Source organism: Mustelus asterias, chromosome 1 (genome assembly GCF_964213995.1).
Source record: "Mustelus asterias chromosome 1, sMusAst1.hap1.1, whole genome shotgun sequence".
NCBI lineage: Eukaryota > Metazoa > Chordata > Chondrichthyes > Carcharhiniformes > Triakidae > Mustelus > Mustelus asterias.
The window spans coordinates 112,669,261-112,690,848 of record NC_135801.1 but is presented as its reverse complement, the minus strand read 5'-3'; the positions used below and the strand labels follow the sequence as shown (position 1 = coordinate 112,690,848).

General features: G+C 42.9%; 1 protein-coding gene across 2 annotated transcripts in view; it reads left to right on the top strand.

Annotated features, from left to right (window-relative positions):
- LOC144496092 (tyrosine-protein kinase Tec-like) overlaps positions 1-21,588 on the top strand; it is a 172,820-nt gene that overhangs the window by 11,400 nt on the left and 139,832 nt on the right. For both annotated transcript variants that reach the window (XM_078217060.1, XM_078217069.1), the window contains exon 2: positions 12,247-12,453. In XM_078217060.1, the coding sequence (XP_078073186.1) occupies positions 12,316-12,453 (138 nt within the window). In that variant the 5' untranslated portion in view covers positions 12,247-12,315. The remainder of the gene's footprint in view (positions 1-12,246; positions 12,454-21,588) is intronic.

Here is a 21,588-nt window from a genome sequence, read left to right as displayed (position 1 = left end):
CCTTTCTGCATCTTCTCTTAAACTATCACATCCATCCTAAAATCAAGTTGGACAAGGCCTGAATCAATATTTTATAACAATTGATCTTAACTTCCTTGCTTTTGTGCTCAATGCTTCTATTTATAAAGCTCAGAATTCAGCCAACCTTTTAACTGCTTTCTCAACCCACCCTGTCACCTTCAACAATGTGTGCACATGTACCCCAAGTCTCTTTGTTGCTGCCTCCATTTAGAATTCCCTTCATTTTTCACTGCTTTTCCTTCTTCCAAAATGCACCACTTCATATTTTATGCATTAAATTTTACTTGCCATGTTTTTATCCATTCTGCCAGCTTGTTTAATTCCATTTAAAAGTCTATCGCTATCTTCCTTTGAGATCACTAAACTTCCAAGTTTTGTGTCATCTGCAAGTTACGAAATTGTGTCCTGAGCACCCAAGCAAGATCGTTAATATAGATTAAGAAAAGCAGTGTTCTAGTACCTATGATGTGGAGATGCCGGCGTTGGACTGGGGTGAACACAGTAAGAAGTCTCACAACACCAGGTTAAAGTCCAACAGGTTTATTTGGTATTTGCTACCAAATAAACCTGTTGGACTTTAACCTGGTGTTGCTAGTACCTATGACCATACGTCTTCCTCCGTTCCGAAAAACAACCGTTAACCACTATTTTCTGTTTCTTATTACTCAGCCAGTTTTGTGTGCATGCTGCTATTATTCCTTTTATTCCATGGCCAAAAATATACTAGTCAAGAAAATGCAACTGAATGCACTTCAGAAACTCCTCTTTTTCTTATGCACGCGTATTATTTCAATCTAAATTAGGATAATTCAAGTCTCCATCTACTGGACCATTAATCCAGAAACATAGCTAATGTTCTGGGGACCTGGAGTTCGAATCCTGCCATAGCAGATGGTGGAATTTGAATTCAATTTGAAAGAAAAGAACTGGAATTAAGAATCTACTGATGACCATGAAACCTTTATCAATTGTCGGAAATACTCATCTGGTTCGCTGATGTTCTTTAGGGAAGGAAATCTGTCGTCCTTACCTGGTCTGGCCTACATGTGACTCCAGAGCCACAGCAATGTGGTTGACTCTCAACTGCCCTCTGAAAAGGCCTACCTAGCAAGCCACTCAGTTCAAGGGCAATCAGGGATGGGCAATACATGCTGGCCAGTCAACAATGCTCATGTCCCTCAAATGAATTAAAAAAAACTATGGTATGGTTTTTGCACCTCTCTAATTTCATTGTAATTATATTCCTCTATATCTTTCCCACTAGTCAGTGGCCTATATCCCTATAGACTTCATCCAGTACTGCAATGGAGGTGGGTGGCATGGTGCACAGTGGTTAGCACTACTGCCTCACAGTGCCAGGGACCTGGGTTCGATTGCCAGCTTGGGGTTTGTGTCGAGTTTGCACATTCTCCCCATGTCGGTGTGGGTTTCCTCCTGGGGCTATGAGGATAGGGGCTGGGTGGGATTGTAGTCAGTGCAGACTCGATGGGCCGAATGGCCTCCTTCTGCACTGTAGGGAATCTGATTTGCTGAAGTAGCACCAATTTCATCAGTGCTGCTATTTAGGCTGTAAAATTAATGGTTCCTTGATGAACTGCAGTAGCATGATCTATTATCCAAGATGTCTTTTAAAATGTAATTTGATTAATATATTTCAATATTGTGTGAATGGTGGAAATCAACAAGTAGATAGATAATTTTGATGCAACATTAATTTTCATCACTGCTTCCAAAGATCAACATTTCCAATTCAAGCAATCAATTTTATGTTTAAATAATTTAATATGCTGGGCAGATGTAAATGTACCAGAAACCCGCTGCTTCTGATCAACATGTGAAGGTAATGGCAAGAGTGTATTGACAAGATGAGGAAACTTAGTGAATTAGCTTCAATATGTTGACAATATCCTAGATAAATAATAGATGGATATGCTCAGGAATTAAGACTTCACTTCAAATGTTATAAAACTGACATAGAGAGCAGCCTTCACAATTCTCAGGAAAATAATTTTCACTCAATACTTTTAAAAGCTGTTTATGTGAGCATCTGAATGCTGTGTTTGCTTGAACTATTTACTGATCACTATTTGCAGGCAAAACAAATATTTGTTGTAGTTTTGAAGGAGCTGCAGATCCTTTTATAACTTTAAAAAAAACTCCAAATATTATCCATATTCTGATAGGGAATTAAGAGATTTACCAACAGTATGAAATCTTCACTACAGTAGTTGTAGTGATGATAAAAAAGCTAAAATCCCTATCATGTTATTTTATGAAGATAGGTGCTTGTTGAAATGTTGGGGACAAGGGTGAAAATATGAAACCTTTAATCAGAGGGGAGATTTTGTATAATTTTGCATAACTAAACTGTATTGGTAACTTGATATCAAAGTAGTTTTTGTTTCTAACATGATTATGTGTAATTCAGGAAATATCTTGGTGCTATTGTTGCAATAAATAACTAGTCTAGCACTTGGTGTGTAACTCACTTGTGTTTAGAAAGGTGGAAGTACATAAAATCTCATGACAGACAATGGCTAAGTTGAAGATCTTGAAATAAGGTTCTTAATATAATACTCTATTCCTATAGGAGGCTAGGGAGGAAATTGTGGGTCCCCTAGCAGAGATATTTGAATCATCGATAGTCTCGGGTGAGGTGCCTGAAGATTGGAGGGTGGCAAATATTGTGCCTTTGTTTAAAAAGGGCTGCAGGGACAAGCCTGGGAACTACAGGCCAGTGAGCCTCACGTCTGTGGTGGATAAATTGTTGGAAGATATTTTGAGAGACAGGATCTACAGGCATTTAGAGATGCAAGGACTGATCACGGATAGTCAGCATGGCTTTGTGATCAGCTAGATAGTCCATATCCTTTCCCAAAGATAGAGAAGTCTAAAACTAGAGGGCATAGGTTTAAGGTGGGAGGTGAGAGATACAAAAGGGTCCAGAGGGACAATTTTTTCACTCACAGGGTGGGAGTGTTTGGAACAAGCTGCCAGAGGTGGTGGTAGAAGCAGGTATAATTTTGTCTTTTAAAAAGCGTTTAGATAGTTACATAGGTAAGATAGATATAGAGGGATGTGGACCAAATGTGGGCAATTGGGACTAGCTTCGGGTTTAAAATAAAAAGGGGGGCATGGACAAGTTGGGCCAAAGGGCCTGTTTCCATGCTGTAAACCTCTATGACTCCTATCTTATCAAGTGAGAGAAGACAGAGTGCCATATTAGATTTTTAGTGTTGGGCAGAGGTAATTATGCAAGCTTGAGGAAAGAGTTGGCCCAAGTAAACTGGACATAAATAATTGAGGGCAGAACAGTTAAGGAACAATGACGGATGTTCAGGGAGGCATTGAATATCTCTCAATTAAAATATATTCCTGAGAGGAAGAGGAATTGTAAAAGGAAAAAAAGTTCCATGACTAGACAAGGAAGTCAAAGAGGACATAAAGGCAAAAATTAGGACATACCAAACTACAAAAGCTAGTGGTAGGCTCAAGGATTGGGAGAACTTTAAAGTTCAGCAAAAGGCTACTAAAAACATAATCAAAAGAGTTAAGATGAACTATTAAAGGAAACTAGCACAAACATAGATACCAAAAGTTTCTATAAGTATATAAAGAAAAGAGGATAGCTAAAGTAAATGTTGGCCCTTTGGAGGACAATACTGGTGAGGTATTAATGGGGAATACAGAGATGGCGGAGGCATTAAGCCAATATTTTGCCTCTGTCTTTACAGTAGAGAATAATGAAGATTTTCCAAAAACTCTCGTTAATGCAGTGGAACTTGGTGTAATAACCACCACTAGGAAGAAGGTATTGAATAAACTAATGGGGTTAAAGGCAGATAATTTCTGGGATGATGGCTTGCACCATAGGGTATTAAATGAGGTGGCAGCAACGATAGTGGATGCATTGGCTGTGATATTTCAAAATTCCTTGGATTCCAGTAAGGTCCCGGTAGATTGGAAACACGCAATCGTGACGCTCTTATTCAGAAAGGGAGAGAGGCAAAAATTAGGAAACTATAGGCCGGTTAGCTTGACCTCTGTGGTGGGGAAATTGCTGGAATCAATCACTGAAGCGATGAATGAGCTTTTGGAAGGACAAAGCTTTATCCACCATTGTCATCATGGTTTTATGAAGGATAAGCCATGCTTGAGTTCTTTGAAGACATAACCAGCAAGGTAGACAATGAGGAACCTTTGGAGGTGGTTTATCTGGACTTCCAGAAGGTATTTGACTGATCCAGAGGTGAGATTGCAGGGGATTGGGGGTAGAGTAGTAGATTGGATTGAGGATTGGTTGACTGACAGAAAGCAGAGGGTTGGGATAAATGGGTCCTTTTCTGGCTGATGAAATATAACTAGCAGGAGGCCACAGGGGTCAGTCCTCAGACCTCAACTGTTTACAATCTATATAAATGATCTGCAAGCAGGGACACTGTGTGACGTAACAAAATTTGCGGATAATACTAAAATAGGTGGAAAGCCGACAGTGAAAAGGGTATAAAGATTTTACAGATACATAGATTGGTTAGGAGAATGGGCCAAAATTTGGCAGATGGAGTTTAATGTGGATAAGTGTGAGGTTGTCCATTTTGGCAGAAAAAATCGAAAGGCAAATTATTACCTGATGCGTGATTAAATCACTCGGGAGACTAGATTGTACCCGGGAAATAAAGGCTTTTATTACTAACAAGAATGGAGCACACTATATACAATACAATCCCAGACTAAAGGGTCACCAGGCAGTGCAGTGACCTTTATACTTCCCCAGGGAGGCGGAGCCAACTGGAGTGTACCACAGAACAATATCAACAGGTAGAACAGCCCAACCCTAACCCCAACAGTGACAATAGTAACATATCTACAAATACCCATAGTGCTGACCATCCATGGCTCAGCACTCATAGTGGTAACCAACTATGGTTCACCACATTCACCCCTCCTTTAAAACAAAGGCCGGCGGGGCAAAAAAAAACCAGAACAACTGTTCATATATTCACACGTTTATTCGTATTGGAGGACCGCACCGTCTCTGCGACCTCCTCAACACTGGCGGTAACGCCGGTTCTGGTGACCGTGGTGACCTTCTCTCCAAGGCGGTGTCCAGTGACTCCTCCAGTTCCACACGGACAGGTGGACCACACGGTGGCGACAATCTGCTGGACTCGAGCACGTCTCGAGGTGGCGACAATCTCCTGGACTCAGGCAAACTGTACACGGGAGTAAGAGGATTAAGTGATGGTCCCGATACTGCCCGTGCCGTGTCAGGAGGGGTGATAAAGGTCAGGGGGTCCCTAACTAGGGGTGTGGGAGCGACTGGGGTTGCCAAGTCCCCTGCAGGCGCCAGATCTCTAATACAGACCGTGTCCTCTCGCCCGTCAGGATATGCCACATAGGCATATTGAGGGTTGGCGTGGAGGAGATGGACCTGTTCGACCAAATGGTCGGACTTGCGGGTCATAACATGCTGCCGCAGGAGGACATGTCCTGAGTACATCAACCAAGACGGTAATGAGGTCCCAGAGGAAGACTTCCTAGGAAAGGAAAACATCCTCTCATGTGGAGTAGCATTGGTTGCCGTACACAGGAGTGAGCGGATGGAATGGAGCGCATCAGAGAGTACCTCTTGCCAACGGGAGACTGGAAGACCTTTAGACTTCAACGCCAGTAAGACAGCCTTCCAGACTGTAGCATTTTCTCGTTCAACCTGTCCGTTACCCCTAGGGTTGTAACTCGTAGTTCTACTTGAGGCAATCCCTTTTGAGAGCAGGTATTGCCTCAAGTCGTCACTCATAAATGACGAGCCCCTATCACTGTGGATATAGCTGGGGTAACCGAACAGGGTGAAAAGATCCCGTAATGCTTTGATAACTGTGGCAGCGGTCATATCTGAACAGGGAATGGCAAAAGGGAATCGTGAGTACTCGTCAATCACATTGAGGAAGTACACGTTCCGATCTGTCGAAGGGAGGGGGCCCTTGAAGTCCACACTCAGTCTTTCAAAAGGGCGAGTGGCCTTAATGAGGTGTGCCCTGTCAGGTCGGTAGAAGTGCGGTTTGCATTCAGCACATACCTGGCAGCTTCGGGTTATGGACCTGACATCATCCACTGAGTAGGGTAGATTCCGGGCCTTTACGAAATGGAAGAGCCGAGTGATCCCCGGATGGCAGAGATCATTGTGGAGGGCCTGTAATCGATCCTCCTGCACACTGACACATGTTCCATGCGACAGGGTGTCTGAGGGCCCATTGAGCTTCCCTGGACGGTACATGATATCATAGTTGTAGGTGGAGAGTTCGATTCTCCACCTCAAGATTTTATCATTTTTGATCTTGCCCCGTAACGTATTGTTGAACATGAACACCACGGACCGCCTCCACAATGGCCTGGGCCTCTTTTTCCACCGCAGAGTGCCGAATTTCAGGGCCTGGGAGGGTGCGAGAGAAAAAGGCGACGGGCCTGCCCGCCTGGTTAAGTGTGGCGGCCAGGGCGAAATCAGATGCATCATTCTCCACCTGAAAGGGGATGGACTCATCAACAGCGTGCATCGTGGCTTTCGTGATGTCGGCTTTTATCCTTTCAAAGGCAAAGCAAGCCTCTGTTGCTAGGGGAAAGGAGGTAGACTTGATGAGCGGACGGGCTTTGTCCGCATAATTGGGAACCCACTGTGCATAGTATGAAAAGAAACCTAAGCATCTTCTCAGTGCTTTGATACTAGTGGGCAGGGGAAGTTCAAGGAGGGGACGCATATGGTCTGGATCAGGGCCAAGGACCCCGTTTTCCACCACGTATCTGAGAATTGCTCGGCGGCGCTTGCTAAATACGCACTTCTCCCTGTTGTAGGTCAGATTCAGGCGAGACGCAGTGCGTAAAAATCTAAGGAGGTTGGCATCGTGGTCCTGCTGGTCAGATAGTGACATTATCCAGGTGTGGGAAGGTAGCCCGCAGCCCGTTCTGGTCCACCATTCGGTCCATTGCACGCTGGAAGACCGAGACCCCATTCGTGACGTCAAAGGGAACCCTTAAAAAGTGGTAAAGACGACCATCCGCCTCAAAGGCCGTGTATTTTCGGTCCTCTGGGCGAATGGGGAGCTGGTGGTAAGCTGACTTCAAGTCAATGGTGGAGAACACCCGGTACTGCGCAATCTGGTTGACCATGTCAGATATGCGCGGGAGAGGATACGCATCCAGCTGCGTGTATCTGTTAATGGTCTGACTATAGTCTATGACCATCCGGGGTTTGTTTCCAGTTTTAACCACCACGACTTGCGCTCTCCATGGACTAGTGCTAGGTTGAATGATCCCTTCACTGAGGAGCCGCTGAACTTCAGATCGAATAAAGATCCGATCCTCAGCGCTGTAACGCCTGCTCTTGGTTGCGATGGGCTTGCAGCCTGGCACGAGATTCTCGAATAAAGATGGTGGGGTGATTCTGAGTGTCGAGAGGCTACACGTGGAGTGCGCTGGGCAATTTGGAGGCTGCTGTGCTCCCACTGAAAGTGGAGGGAGTGGCCCATCGTACTGCAGGGTTACACTCCTCAGGTGGACCACAAAGTCTAGTCCCAGGAGTATCGAAGTGCAAAGGTGCGGTAACACGAGGAGCCTGAAGTTCTCGTAAACTGTGCCCCGCACCGTTCGGTTGACCACGCATCTCCCTAGCACGGTAACAGACCGGGACCTCGACGCCATCGAAATTGTCTGTCTGACAGTCTGTACTCGGAGACCGCACCGTTTCACGGTGTCAGGGTGAATGAAGCTCTCCGTGCTCCCGCTGTCAAACAAACAATGAATTTGGCGTCCATTTACCTCTATGCCCATCATGGACTTGTCGAGTCTGTGAGGCTTGGCCTGGTCCAGGATGATTGACGCCACCGTTGGGTCTTGGGTGCAACTGCAGGCAGCTGAGATGGTTGATGATGATGACCCCTGCTGGTCGTCTGCGGTCGGTGCCGACCAAAATGGCTGCGCCCATGGATCGCACGTGGTCGGTGGCGCTACAAGTGGCGGCCCCTGCAGGTTGCATGTGTCTTGCGTCTCCGTTGTCAGGAATGGCGGCGCTCTGGAATCGCACGTGGTGGAAGACCTCGAAGAAGCTGGAGACAAGGAGACAGGCTCTGGAGGATCACACGCCGCGCTGCTATGCTTGGAAGGTGGTTTGGTCCTGCAGACTTTGGCATAATGCCCTTTCTTTCCACACGTGGAGCACAATACCGTTCTAGCTGGACATCGCTGCCGAGGGTGTTTCGCCAATCCACAGAAGTAACACCGCGGGCCTCCTGGAGCTGCCGCCGTCATCAGGTCCGAGGTTGGAAACACAATCGCGCAGTTTTTCGGAGCCGCTGAGTAAAGTTGAGTCGGTGGCTGTACTTGCCACGATGTTCCCACGTGGTCGGTGGGGTATGTTTCTAGACTTCTGGAGGCCGTTTCCATAGTATCAGCCAATTCTACTGTCTTAGCGAGGTCTAGATTACCTTGCTCTAGCAGCCGAAGGCGAATATACGACGAGCCGATTCCCGCCACGAACTCATCTCGGATCAAGTCGTTCGTATACTGGGCCGCCGACACTGGCTTGCAGTTGCAGGCTCTGGCTAACTGCTGAAGTTCACACAGGTACTGTCCTGTCGTTTCACCGGGCTGCCGCCGTCGAGTGGCTAGAAGGTGTCGAGCATGGATCTCGTTTGGCGGTTTGTTGTACCGTTTCTTAAGTAGTTCGATGGCCCCTTTGTAGTCTTGGCCATCGCGGATTGATGAGTATACGGTGTAGCTTACCCTCGCGTGGAGGACCCGCAGTCTATCAGCGTCGTTTTGAATAGCTGTTGAGGCATCGATGTAGTCTTGAAAACACTTTAACCAATGGTCGAAAGTGTTCGACGCTCCTGCCGCACGTGGATCTAAAGTAAGCCGGTCGGGTTTCAACATTTGCTCCATGGTTTTTTTTTTACCAAAATTTTGTTAGTAATAAAATTGATGCGCGATTAAATCACTCGGGAGACGAGATTGTACCCGGGAAATAAAGGCTTTTATTACTAACAAGAATGGAGCACACTATATACAATACAATCCCAGACTAAAGGGTCACCAGGCAGTGCAGTGACCTTTATACTTCCCCAGGTAGGCGGAGCCAACTGGAGTGTACCACAGAACAATATCAACAGGTAGAACAGCCCAACCCTAACCCCAACAGTGACAATAGTAACATATCTACAAATACCCATAGTGCTGACCATCCATGGCTCAGCACTCATAGTGGTGACCAACTATGGTTCACCACATTACCTAAATGGAAAGTTGATTCAAAATGCTTCCAGGCAGAGGGATCTGGGTGACTATGATCATGAATTGCAGAAAGTAGGTATGTAGGTGCAGCATGTAATAAAAAAGGCAAATGAGATGTTGGCATTTATTGCAAAGGGACTGGAGTATCAAAGTAGAGAAGTGTTGTTGCAGTTGTAATAGGGTGTTGGTGAGACTACATCTGGAGTATTGTGTCCCATTTTGTGTCATCTTATTTGAGGAAGGATGTGAGTTCAGAAGGATGAGGGGGGGATCTGATCGAGGTATATAAAATTTAAAAAGGGATAGATAAAGTAAATGTAGACCAAATGTTTCCTCTTATGGGGCAATCTCGAACAAGAGGTCCCAGGTCTAGGTTGAGAGGCAGTAGATTTAAAATTGAGATGAGGAGGAACTACATCTTGCCAAGGATGGTGAATTTGTGGAACTCGCTGGCTCGTAGTGCGGTGGACTCTGAATCATTTCCAGAAGGAGATGGATATATTTCCAATAAAAAAAAGGATAAGGGAATATGAGGAACAGGTGGATTTGAGACCAGGGAGAGATCAGCCATGATCTGATTGAATGGCGGAGAAGGCTCGAAGGGCTGAAGTTGCCTACTTCTGCTCCTAATTCCTATGTTTAACAAAGTAAATTGTAACCTTATGACAAGATGGTCCAATGAGTGCAAACTAAAACTACATAAACAGCATCATGTATTTGTATAGCATTTTTTTTTTACTATAGTGAGATCTCCTATGATTGTTTTTGGGAGCATTATCAAACAAAATCTGATACTGAGCCACATAAAATGATATCAGAACTGCCATGACCACGATGGGAGGAGTGCACAGGTTAACTCGCCCCGCTACTCCACAGGTTGCAACATTAGTGTAAATGTTTAATTCTCTCCTCAAAGTGGCCAATTATTTACCTTGGTTACAGTTACTCCTAGAAAAATAGAGACTTTAACCAGGCTTCTTTCACTAAACACAATAATTGATTTATTATAAAAAATAAACTTTTTAAAACAAGTTGCAAGACCTGGTTAACACAATTTGTAATCTGGAAGTGTAACTGTCAATCCTTTTTAAAACACTCTAGCACACATACACCGACGTGCATGACAAATTGTGTCTCTGCAGAGGTGGGTGGTTGAAGAAATGATTTTATATAAAGGAAAGATAAAGTGCTGTTGATCTGCGCGGTTCCCTTGTGTGAAGGCACTGGTCCCAGTAGATGCCTGGAAGTTCTCACCAACAGAGTTTTGGTGCGGGAGAGAATAGAGCAGGATTGATCCTCCTTGTCTTCAGCCTCCTGGGTTTTCAAATCCAGATGAGTTTCATTGAGATGAGGATTCGTAGCTGGTCATTGATAGCTACACCATATTTCAGGCAAGGCAAAGAATGTGTGAGCTGGGCAGTTCAGTAAATTTCCAGTAAATCACAAGGTCATTTGCCTTTAACACAAGCTGTTTCATCAATTAAAGTAATTGCAGTTCAAATAAGCAAACAACTCTCCCCTCTCGAGGGCCGTCTGGTCAGTTAGCTAAAGTCATACAATTTCTTAGAAAAGACATGCTTGGTGACAGTCCAGGGTGAACTTTGTTTCTAAATTTTAAAAGAAAACACATTTCTTGAAGATATAGTTTTAACAGAAGAGGTGACCAAAGGCTGAAAGCACAAGCATCAAGCCATGGAGTGGCGGGGGAATCCAGAATAGGTCAGAATTTCTTACAGGGTTGTAACACTGGAGATGGTTGCATTGATAGGGAGTGGTGAGGCCATGGAGGGATTTGAACATGATGAGAAATTTGAGGTTGAGGTATTGGTGCACCAGGAGCCAGTGTGGTAAAATCTTTCAAGGTATTTTACAAGGACTTTATCAAACAAAATTTGACATCAAGCTGCATAACATGTTAGCAGAGTTGGCTAAAAGATTGGTCAAAGAGGTAGATGTTAAGGACTGTTTGAGGTGAAGAAGCTTAGGGGCTAGGCAACTGAAGACACTGCTATCAATAGAAGAGTAAAGGGAATTGGGAATGTAGAAGGGACATAATTGGAGGACCACGGAGCTCTTGGAGGGTTGTTGAGCTGGAGGTGGTTACGGAAATAGGAAGGGACGAGGCCATGCAAAATTTGAAGTACCAGACATTTAGTTTGAAAAGACTAGGAATTTTGGAACATTGATGGAAAAGGGTCAGCAAGCACAGAGGTGATTGGTGAATGGGTCTAGTCAGGATATCGGCAGCAGAACTTTGATTGAGCTGAAGTTTACGAGGACGGCAGATATGAGTCCAACTGGAGAGCATGGGAAATTCTCAGTCTGGAGGCGACAGAGTATGGATGAGAGTTTCAGCAGCAGATGAGCTGAGGCAACAGTGGGGAGTGGGTGGGTGGGGGGGACCATGTTGGCTTATTTCCCCCAGCCAAATTCCTGTATTGCTGTTCAACATTAGGGCAACAATACATTGCAAAAGTAAATGTATATTAATGCAAAAGTGAAATATTGTGGATGCTGGAAACCTGAAATAAAAATAGGAATAGTTTAGTTAGATCGTCAACCAGAAGCATTAACTCTGTCTCTCTCCACAGATACTGCCTAATTTATGATTTTTTTTCAGAGCATTTATTAGTGTTCATTGGTTTGAAATGTGTAGATGCAATTTAAATTTGAAGTTTTTGGAGGACAATGAACTGTTACAAAATAGATTTTGAAATCACAATTTTATCAAAAAAACAAGGGATTGACTTTTAGTTATGCAGATTTTAGAAGCTTATTTTCAAATAAGAAATTTTGAGTGCATTTCACTGGAAAATAAATTATTAAAAGATAAACAATCTATTTCAGTGAATCATTTTTTAAATCAATCATTGATAAACCAAATAAAAAGTTATAAGTTTGATTCTTTTAAACATGAAAACCTATAAATGAACTGTTTATTTTTAGAATATTTCAGCCTGTAGTGTGGTGGGCTTTCTGCTCACGGGTACGAAGTGACGAGGATCTTAGGAAGAGATGAATGCAGATCCCATTCTTGAAGAGACCTTAATTAAAAGATCGCAACAGAAGAAACGAACATCTCCACTCAACTACAAAGAAAGACTATTTGTTTTGACAAAGTCAAGATTAACGTACTATGACGGCCGTCCTGAGGTGAGGTTGATGATTGAAAATTAGTGAAATTTATGTAAATTTGTAGAATCTGTCAAAATCTCGACTTCCAAGTTTGACTTTAACACAAACACACATTAACACGAGATACTTAACCAACAGATTGTCTTTATTTACTTGCTAGCAATGGGAGATCTTGACACAATGGGTCAGAGACACCACTCCACCAGACAAAGAAAATCATCCAGGTTTATACAATTCTGCAGCTCACAGTCAGTTGGACACAATCCAATCAAAAGTGCTACAAATGACATACTTTACGTATTGATCCAATAGAATGAAAATACTGAACCACCCCTGATCTATGAAATCATGATGTCTCGTGGGATGCCCCAATATATCATCCCTAAGCCTGTTCTCTAGTCTCACCTGAAGAAGGGGCTTGGAGCTTCGAAAGCTTGTGTGGCTTTTGCTACCAAATAAACCTGTTGGACTTTAACCTGGTGTTGTTAAACTTCTTACTCTAGTCTCTTTGTCAGACATCATGTCTCTTTTTTGATAGCAGCCTCACAAAACACCTTCACTGAAACAGTCTCACATGGGCATCCTTTAATTGATAAAGGGGGTCTACAAAAGCCATTAGTATTTTATGGTCTTGTCAGTGAAGTTAACTGAATCTCTAAGGAATGTGGTCAACTCAACTTGTGTTCAGCATATTCCCCAATTTATAGCCCTGATAAGTTTGTTTAATGCCAACATAATGAAACACATGTATATATTGCTTATCAATTCAATGACTGAGCTTTTTATCACAACCTACAATTTCAAGGGGTGGTGTCATGTTATCATTAATTCTTGTCAGTTCCTACTAAGTCCCCTACCATAACATTTTTGTTAGCTGTGACAATGTATTTCTGACTCTGATTAGAAACTGTGAAGGCAGCCTCATTAAAACTCACTTTTGTATCAGTTGTTTCTGATGAGGTATTTGGTAAGGCAATTCAGTGTCCTTTATAGCCTTGTGCTTTAAAGGAATGTATTAACATATGTTTGTATCAAAGGGCACTCTGTAACTGTGCTTTTAAGTTTCTTTGTTTAACTTCTAAAAATGTATAGAAGATATATTTATATGTATGGACTAATTAAAGGTATTACATGTACCTTTAAAACTTCAAAGTATTTAAAACACCGAACTACAATTACCAACAAACTTGCTCCCCATGGATAAATGAATTCTACATCCAAGTTGATTGAACAAAAAAACCCTAGCAGAGTTTGGCAAGAAAAGTAGCCTTTTCTTTTCTGTCTTTCTACAAATCCCAACAGATTGTGCAAGGTGGAATTCTTTGGCACTGCCTTAGTTGAATGTTTTCTTTGGGAGTTCGCATGTATTAGACAAGTGAAATTTCCAAGGGTTGTTTGACTCCTTGTCACATTTCAGGATATTTTTTATAGGCCTGGAATCAAATAATTTCATTCAAGGGTTATACTTTAAAGCAAGTGTATTTACATCAATAAAAACAAATACTGAAATGCAAGCTAAGAACAAAGAAAGAACAAAGAACATTACAGCACAGGAACAGGCCATTCGGCCCTCCAAGCCTGCACCGACCATGCTGCCCCACTGAACTAAAACCCTCTACCCTCCCAGGGACCATTTCCCTCTATTCCCATCCTATTCATGTATTTGTCCAGACGCCCCTTAAAACTCACTATCGTATCTGCTTCCACTATCTCCCCTGGCAGTGAGTTCCAGGCACCCACCACCCTCTGTAAAAAATTTATCATAGAAACCCTACAGTGCAGAAAGAGGCCATTTGGCCCACAATCCCACCCAGGCCTTACCCCCATATCCCTACATATTTACCTGCTAATCCCTCTTACCTACGCATCTCAGGACACTAAGGGGCAATTTTAGCATGGCCAATCAACCTAACCCGCACAACCCAGGACCGCGGGAGGAAACCGGAGCACCCGGAGGAAACCCACGCAGACACGAGGAGAACGCGCAAACTCCACACAGACAGCGACCCAAGCCGGGAACCGAACCCAGGCCCCTGGAGCTGTGAAGCATCAGCGCTAACCACTGTGCTACCGTGCCAGCCACGGTAGCACTGTGGTTAGACAGATTTAACTTGCCTCGTACATCTCCTTTAAACCTTGCCCCTCGCACCTTAAACCTATTTCCCTGAGCAATTGATTCTTCCACCCTGGGAAAAAGCTTCTGACTACGCACCCTGTCCATTTCCCTCATAATCTTGTAGACTTCTATCAGGTCGCCCCTCAACCTCTGTCGTTCCAGTGAGAACAAACCAAGTTTCTCCAACCTCTCCTCATAGCTAATGTCCTCCATACCAGGCAACATCCTGGTAAATCTTTTCTGTACCCTCTCCAAAACCTCCACATCCTTCTGGTAGTGTGGCGACCAGTTAAAACTTAGCTAGTTAAAACCTGCTTTGTTCCTTGTACTGCAACTAACAAATAATTTGTCAGCTTGTTTCACACTTTTTGTGTTGGAAAGACTGTGGTTTTGGATGCCTTTTGCTCATTCATGAGGTGTGGGTGTTCCTGGCAAGGCAATCATGTTATTGTGGGGTTGGGGTCATATAAAGGCCAGAACAGGTAAGCACGGCAAATTTCATAAACAATCTGAACAGGAGTAGACCACATGGCTCCTCGAACCAGTTCCATCATCCAGTAGAATTGCAGCTGATTTTTGTTTTACCTCAACTCCACCTTTCCACCCACCCTCCCTATCCCTCAATTCCCTGGGAGACCCAAAAATCTGTCTATTGTAACCTTGAATATACTCGACGATGATTTTCTTTCCTAAACGACACTAGTAAAACAGATTGATATGTTGAATTGGGAGATTCATGGTTAATATTATTAATAGTAGCTTTTTAATTTGAGATTTATTTAATTAACTGAATTTAGATCTCATAACTGCCGTGGTGGGATTGGAGCTCATGTTTCCAGGTCACTACTCCTGTTCTCTGGATGCAAGTCCAATAACATAGCTAGTATACAACAGTACATGAAGTTGTTGAGAGTTGGTTGGCATATGCTGTCCTCCTCTTGCCAACACAGGAAGATTTAAAAACAAACAGAGATATTGTCAGTCAAGATTTTCAAACATGAAACTGAAGGATTAACTCTTTCCAGGTTTGAGCATTAAGTGTGGAATAGTTTGGAGTTATTTCGTTTAAGTAGATTAAGATTTCCATTTGATTTGTCAAAGCATAATATGTTCATTATTTTCTATTATTACAAATAGGCAAGTTGCACTATTATAACCGAGATTGGAGAAGTACAGATTTTACCTAGCCCCACTACTCCGCAGGTCACACCGTTCATTTGAAAGTTTAGTTCACCCATCAAAATAGCCAGTTTCATGCCTTCACTACTGTTAGACCCAGAATAAAAGAGACTTCAACCAGGCTTCTTTCAATAAACTCAGAATTATTGATTTATTATAAAATAAAACTTTTTAATAAGTTGCACGAACAGATTAATTCACAATTGTAATCTGGAAATACCACCTCCTAACACTTCCTATAAATTCCTCAATGTGCATATGGACACACAAGGGCACACAAGTTATCTTTGCAGAGGTGGGTGGTCAGAAAAAAAACTTGATAAGAAAAAGCTCAAGCTTGCAGAGATTTGACGCTGATGATCTGGAGCTTTCTTGTGTGAAATCAGGTCTCTGGTCTCAGTTGATGTCAGAGCTTTGGCTAGGAGGAGAAAATAGAGATGGATCAATTCTCATCTCCGGTTTATAAATGCAGACGTGTTTCACCCAGATGAGGATTCTCTGGCTGCAGGTTGATAACCATATCTGGAATTTCAGGCGAGGCAGAAAGACCAGCTGGACAGCTTTTCACTTTCTCGTTTCAGTCCCAAATGAACTCAAAAAATGGAGTTCAAAACTCAGCTTGTCTATATCAATGTGATTTCCAGTAAGTCACCAGTCTTTCTTCATTTTCCCTCCATCGATTAATAATTGCAGTTCAAAACAAAAGACAGCTTTTCCCATTCAAGTGTCATGCTAGTCATGTGATTTCTTTGAAAAAAACACTGTTGCTCCCAGTCCAAAGGTGAACTTATGACCATTTAGTAAAAAAGTGTCCAAATATGCAATGTTGTGGTTTTCCCAACAGTACTGATTAACTTAAGTGAGTCTGATCATAGTGGTTGCTCTGTATGTTTTCTTGCAGTGAAATTTAAGAAAAAAACTTAATTATTTTATCATTGTGGTAAACCACTGTTAGCTTATTACCTGTATATGTGACATGCCTGGACACATCCCTGCCGGCCCTACCCGAGACTCCTCTCCCCCCCCACCCCCCCCAGTGGAGTCTCCCTCCCCTTCTCCCCCCCCCCCCCCCCCCCCCTCCCCCAGTTCAGGTATAAAGGCGACTGCTCCCCACCCCCCCGCCTCAGTCGGTATGGGTGTGCTCCAAGTCTTTTGCTAATAAAAGCCTATTTGTTCTTGCATACAAACTAGACTTTGCTCGATTGATGGTACATCAATTATCAAATGTTTTCTTGTGCCAACTTCAAAAGGTTTAGAGAAACACATAGTAGCTCAAGTGAAAGATACAGATTCAGCGCAGGTGACAAAGGATGCTGTGGTTAGGTTACTGTATGTTTAGATATAGAACAGTATAGTCACACATGGAAACTCGAGGTGCTCAGACTGCTAATAGGTGTCACCAGCATCATTATATCAAAGGAACATCAAAGAAAAGACCCCCAAACTTATTACACTTTTTTTTTGTTAGGGGGACGTGACAGGAATCTCTATTTTAAAATGTGTCCATTACTTACCCAGTATACAATTGTTTCAAATATCTTGTAAAATATGATGAATTTGGTGTGTGGGGTTTCAATTGTCACTAATTTCTGATCAGATCGCTCATTTTCAGGTTTGCTAATTTTCTATAGGTACATCAGTGGTGCCCAACCTTTTTATGTCATGGCACACCCATACTGTAAAATTTTGATGCATATTTCCTATTTTCTCCAACTGAACTGCCCTCTCGCAAAAGCCTTTTATCTCTAAAATCTCCTAAAAACATGTCAGCTCACCATTTAATAAATTTTCATTAGTTTTGATGTTTACAATGAAAGCCTATCACAATTTGCATGTCAAATACAACATTGGAGCCTGTTACTGTTTCCTGTTTCTTACCTTGGTTGTCTTAGTGGGAACTTTAAAAAAAACTTTTCCCTGTTTTTATTTTTCAATCCCTTCCTGTCTCCCTCGCTTCTGCCAAGCTTTTGTGCTCTTGTGTTTTTGCACAGGCAAAAAGGGCCTTTGTTTTCAATTCTGTGGTCGGGTTCTCCAATTCCCAAAGAACTTGGGATCTCCTATGTATGCCAGGAAATGGCTGCATATGTGCGATTTGGATTGGTTTATGTTGGTACACAATGCATATGTGCCTGACACAATGTAAGAAATACATTGGCGGGTAGATTTGCTATAGTCACTTAGGAGGGCTTAAACTAGTATGACGGGGGGTTGGAATCAGATATGTAGGTCAGCAGGAGAAATAACTGAGGGAGAGCTACAGACTAAGGCCAATAAGATAATGAAGAGCAGGCAGGGAGTAGTTGTTGAACACAGCAGGACTGGTGGTCTGAAGTGCATTTGTTTCAATATAAGGAGTATAACAGGTAAGACAGATGAATTTAAAGTTTGGATTAGTACTGAAACAAATACGTTGTTGCTATTACAGAGACTTGGTTGAAAGAGGAACAGGATTTAGATTCTTCAGGCAGGATAGAGAGGGATGTAAAATGGGTGGGGGAGTTGCATTATTGGTTGAGTATATCACACTGTATTGAGCGAGGACACCTCGGAGGGTTCAGGCAGCGAGTCAATATGGGTAAAGCTTAGGAATAGGAAGGGTTAAGTCACAATGTTGGGAATTTATTACAGGCCTTCCAACAGCCAGCGGGAGATAGAGGAGCAGATATGTAGACAGATTTTGGAAAGCTATAAAAACAACAGGGTTGTTGTGTTGGGCGATTTCAACTTTTCCTATATTGACAGGGACTAATTTACTACTTGGGGCTTGGATGAGACAGAATTTGTAAGGAACATCCCCAGGAGGGTTTCTTGAAACAGTATGTAAATGGTCCAACTCGGGAAGGAACCATATTAGACCTGGTGTTGGGGAATGAGCCCAGCCAGGTGATCAAAGTTTCAGTAGGAGAGCATTTTGGGAACACTGATCATAATTCCATAAGTTTTGAGGTGCTTGTGGATAAGGACAAGAGTGGTCCTTGGGCAAAGGTGTTAAATTGGGGGAAAGCTAACTACAACAACATCAGGCAGGATCTGGAGAGCATAGACTGGGGGAGGCTGTTTGAGGGTAAATCAACATCCGACATGTGGGAGTCTTTCAAATGTCAGTTGATTGGAATTCAGGACCGGCATGTACCTGTGAGGATGAAGGACAAGTGTGGAAAGTATCGGGAAACCTGGATAAGGAGGGATATTATGAGCCTTGTCAAAAAGAAAAAGGAAGCATTTGTAAGATCTAAAAGGCTTAGGACAAATGAAACCCTTGAAGAATATAAAGAAAGTAGGAAGGAACTTAAAGGAGGAGTTAGGAGGGCTAAAAGGAGTCATGGAAAGTCCTTGGCAAACAGGATTAAGGAAAATCCTAAGGCATTTTATATGTAAAGAGCAAGAGCCAGGGAAAGGGTTGGTCCACTCGAGGATAGTGGAGGGAACCAGAGGAAATGGGGGAGACGCTAAATGAATATTTTGCCTCAGTATTCACCAAAGAGAAGGACTTAATGGATGAGGAGCCTAGGGTAGGGTGTGTAGATATTCTGGGTCATGTCGATATCAAAAAGGAGGTGGTGTTGGGCGTCTTAAAAAGCATTAAGATAGACAAGTCCCCAGAGCCTGATGGGATCTATCCCAGAATACTGAGGGAGGCAAGGACGGAAATTGCTGGGGCCTTGACAAAAATGTAGTCCTCATTTGTTACAGGTGAGGTTCCAGAGTACTGGAGAATAGTCAGTGTTGTTCCATTGTTTAAGAAGGGCAGCAGGGATAATCCAGGAAATTACAGGCCGGTGAGTCTTACATCAGTGGTCGGGAAATTATTGGAAAAGATTCTTAGGGATGGGATTTACTCGCATTTGGAAATAAATGGACTTATTAGTGATAGACAGCATGGTTTTGTGAAGGGGAGGTCGTGTCTCACCAATTTGAGTTTTTCGAGGAAGTGACGAAGATGATAGATGAGTGAAAGGTAGTGGATGTCGTATACATGGACTTCAGTAAAGCCTTTGACAAGGTACCTCATGGTAGACTGGTATGAAAGGTGAAGTCACACGGGATCAGAGGAGAGCTGGCAAGATGGAAACAGAACTGGCTTGGCCATAGGAGACAGAGTAGGAGTAGAGGTGTGCTTTTCTGAATGGAAGGCTGTGATTAGCGGTGTTCCACAGGGATCAGTTCTGGGACCTTTGTTGTTTGTAGTATATATAAATGATTTGGAGGAAAATGTAGCTGGTCTGATTAAGTTCGCAGACGACACAAAAATTTGTGGAGTTGCAGATAGTGAAGAGGATTGTCAGATGATGCAGCAAGATATAGACCTGTTAGAGACTTAGGCAGAGAAATGGCAGATGGAGTTTAACCTAGACAACTGAGGTAATGCATTTTGGAAGGTCCAATGCATGTAGGAATTATACAGTAAATGGTAGAACCCTTAGAAGCATTGACATGCAGAGAGATTTGGGCATACATGTCCACCTATCACTGAAAGTGGCAGTGCAGGTGGATAAAGTAGTCAAGAAGGGATACGGCATGCTTGCCTTAATTGGTTGGGGCATTGAGTATAAAAATTGTCAGGTCATGCTGCAGCTGTACAGAACTTTAGTTAGGCTTTATTTGGAATATTGTGTACAGTTCTGGTTGCTACACTGCCAGAAGGATGTGGATGCTTTGGAGAGGGTACAGAAGAGGTTTAGCAAGATGTTGCCTGGTCTGTCGGGTATTGGCTATGAGGAGAGGTTGGATAAACTCGGTTTGTTCTCACTGGAACAACGGAGATTGAGGGGTGACCTGATAGAGGTTTACAAGATTGAGTGACATGGACAGAGTGGATAGTCAGATGCTCTTTCCTAGGGTAGAAAAGTCAAATACTAGGGGACATAGGTTTAAGGTGCATGGGAAAAGTGTAGAGGAGATGTGTGAGGCAAGTTTTTTACACAGAGGGTGGTGAATGTCTGGAATGCGCTGCCTGGGGAGTGGTGGTGGGAACAGGTACAATTTGCGTATTTAAGGGGCATTTAGACAAATTCATGAATAGGATGGGAATGGAAGGATACGGATTCCGTAAGTGCATACGGTTTTAATTTAGGCAGGCATCATGATTGATGCAGGCATGGAGGGCCGAAGGGCCTGTTCCTATGCTATATTGTTTGTTTGTAAATCCAAGCCACAGGTGTGGCCCATTACCAGCTGAGGCCTGCATGGGAGGCCTGAGGTTCATTGGGACTTGGAAATGCTGACCATGGAGCTGAAAATGAAAATTAGATTTAATTTATTTAGGTTAATGTTTAATCATTTTAATCACTTTCAATCTTATTTTGCGGCACACTTGTGGGGCCTTCTACATCACACAGACGTTTAAACTAATTAATTTATAAATGACTGGAAATACAGAGGGACATACCTTTCCAACATTACAAGAAATCAGTTTAAATTTAATAGCTACTGCAGATTTACATCAAATGCAAGGTTGAACAGTCATGAATGTACACATCCAGCCGGGAAAGGGCTTGGCTAACCCCAGTACATAATGCGACCAGTTTTTTGTAGGCCTTACTGGTTACTATTTGAAGCTGTTCATTCTTGAGCTTTGCCTGTCTCTTGTTTTATTGTCAATATTATAGTACTACTTTGCATAGATTTCGAAACTTACTAGCTTGTAAATAAATGACAGAGAGCTGTTATGGAAATTGGGGGTATCAATTTTATGTATACTGAATTGAGTCTTTATTCTACCAAGTGAATTATAAATAAATGTTAACTGGTGCAAGCACACACTAGAAAAAAAGGGTTTATTTACACTGAGGAAAGATTGCGCACAAAGCTACTGCGCTTGCTTTCCATTTATGCCATTGTTAAAACTGTTCCTGAAA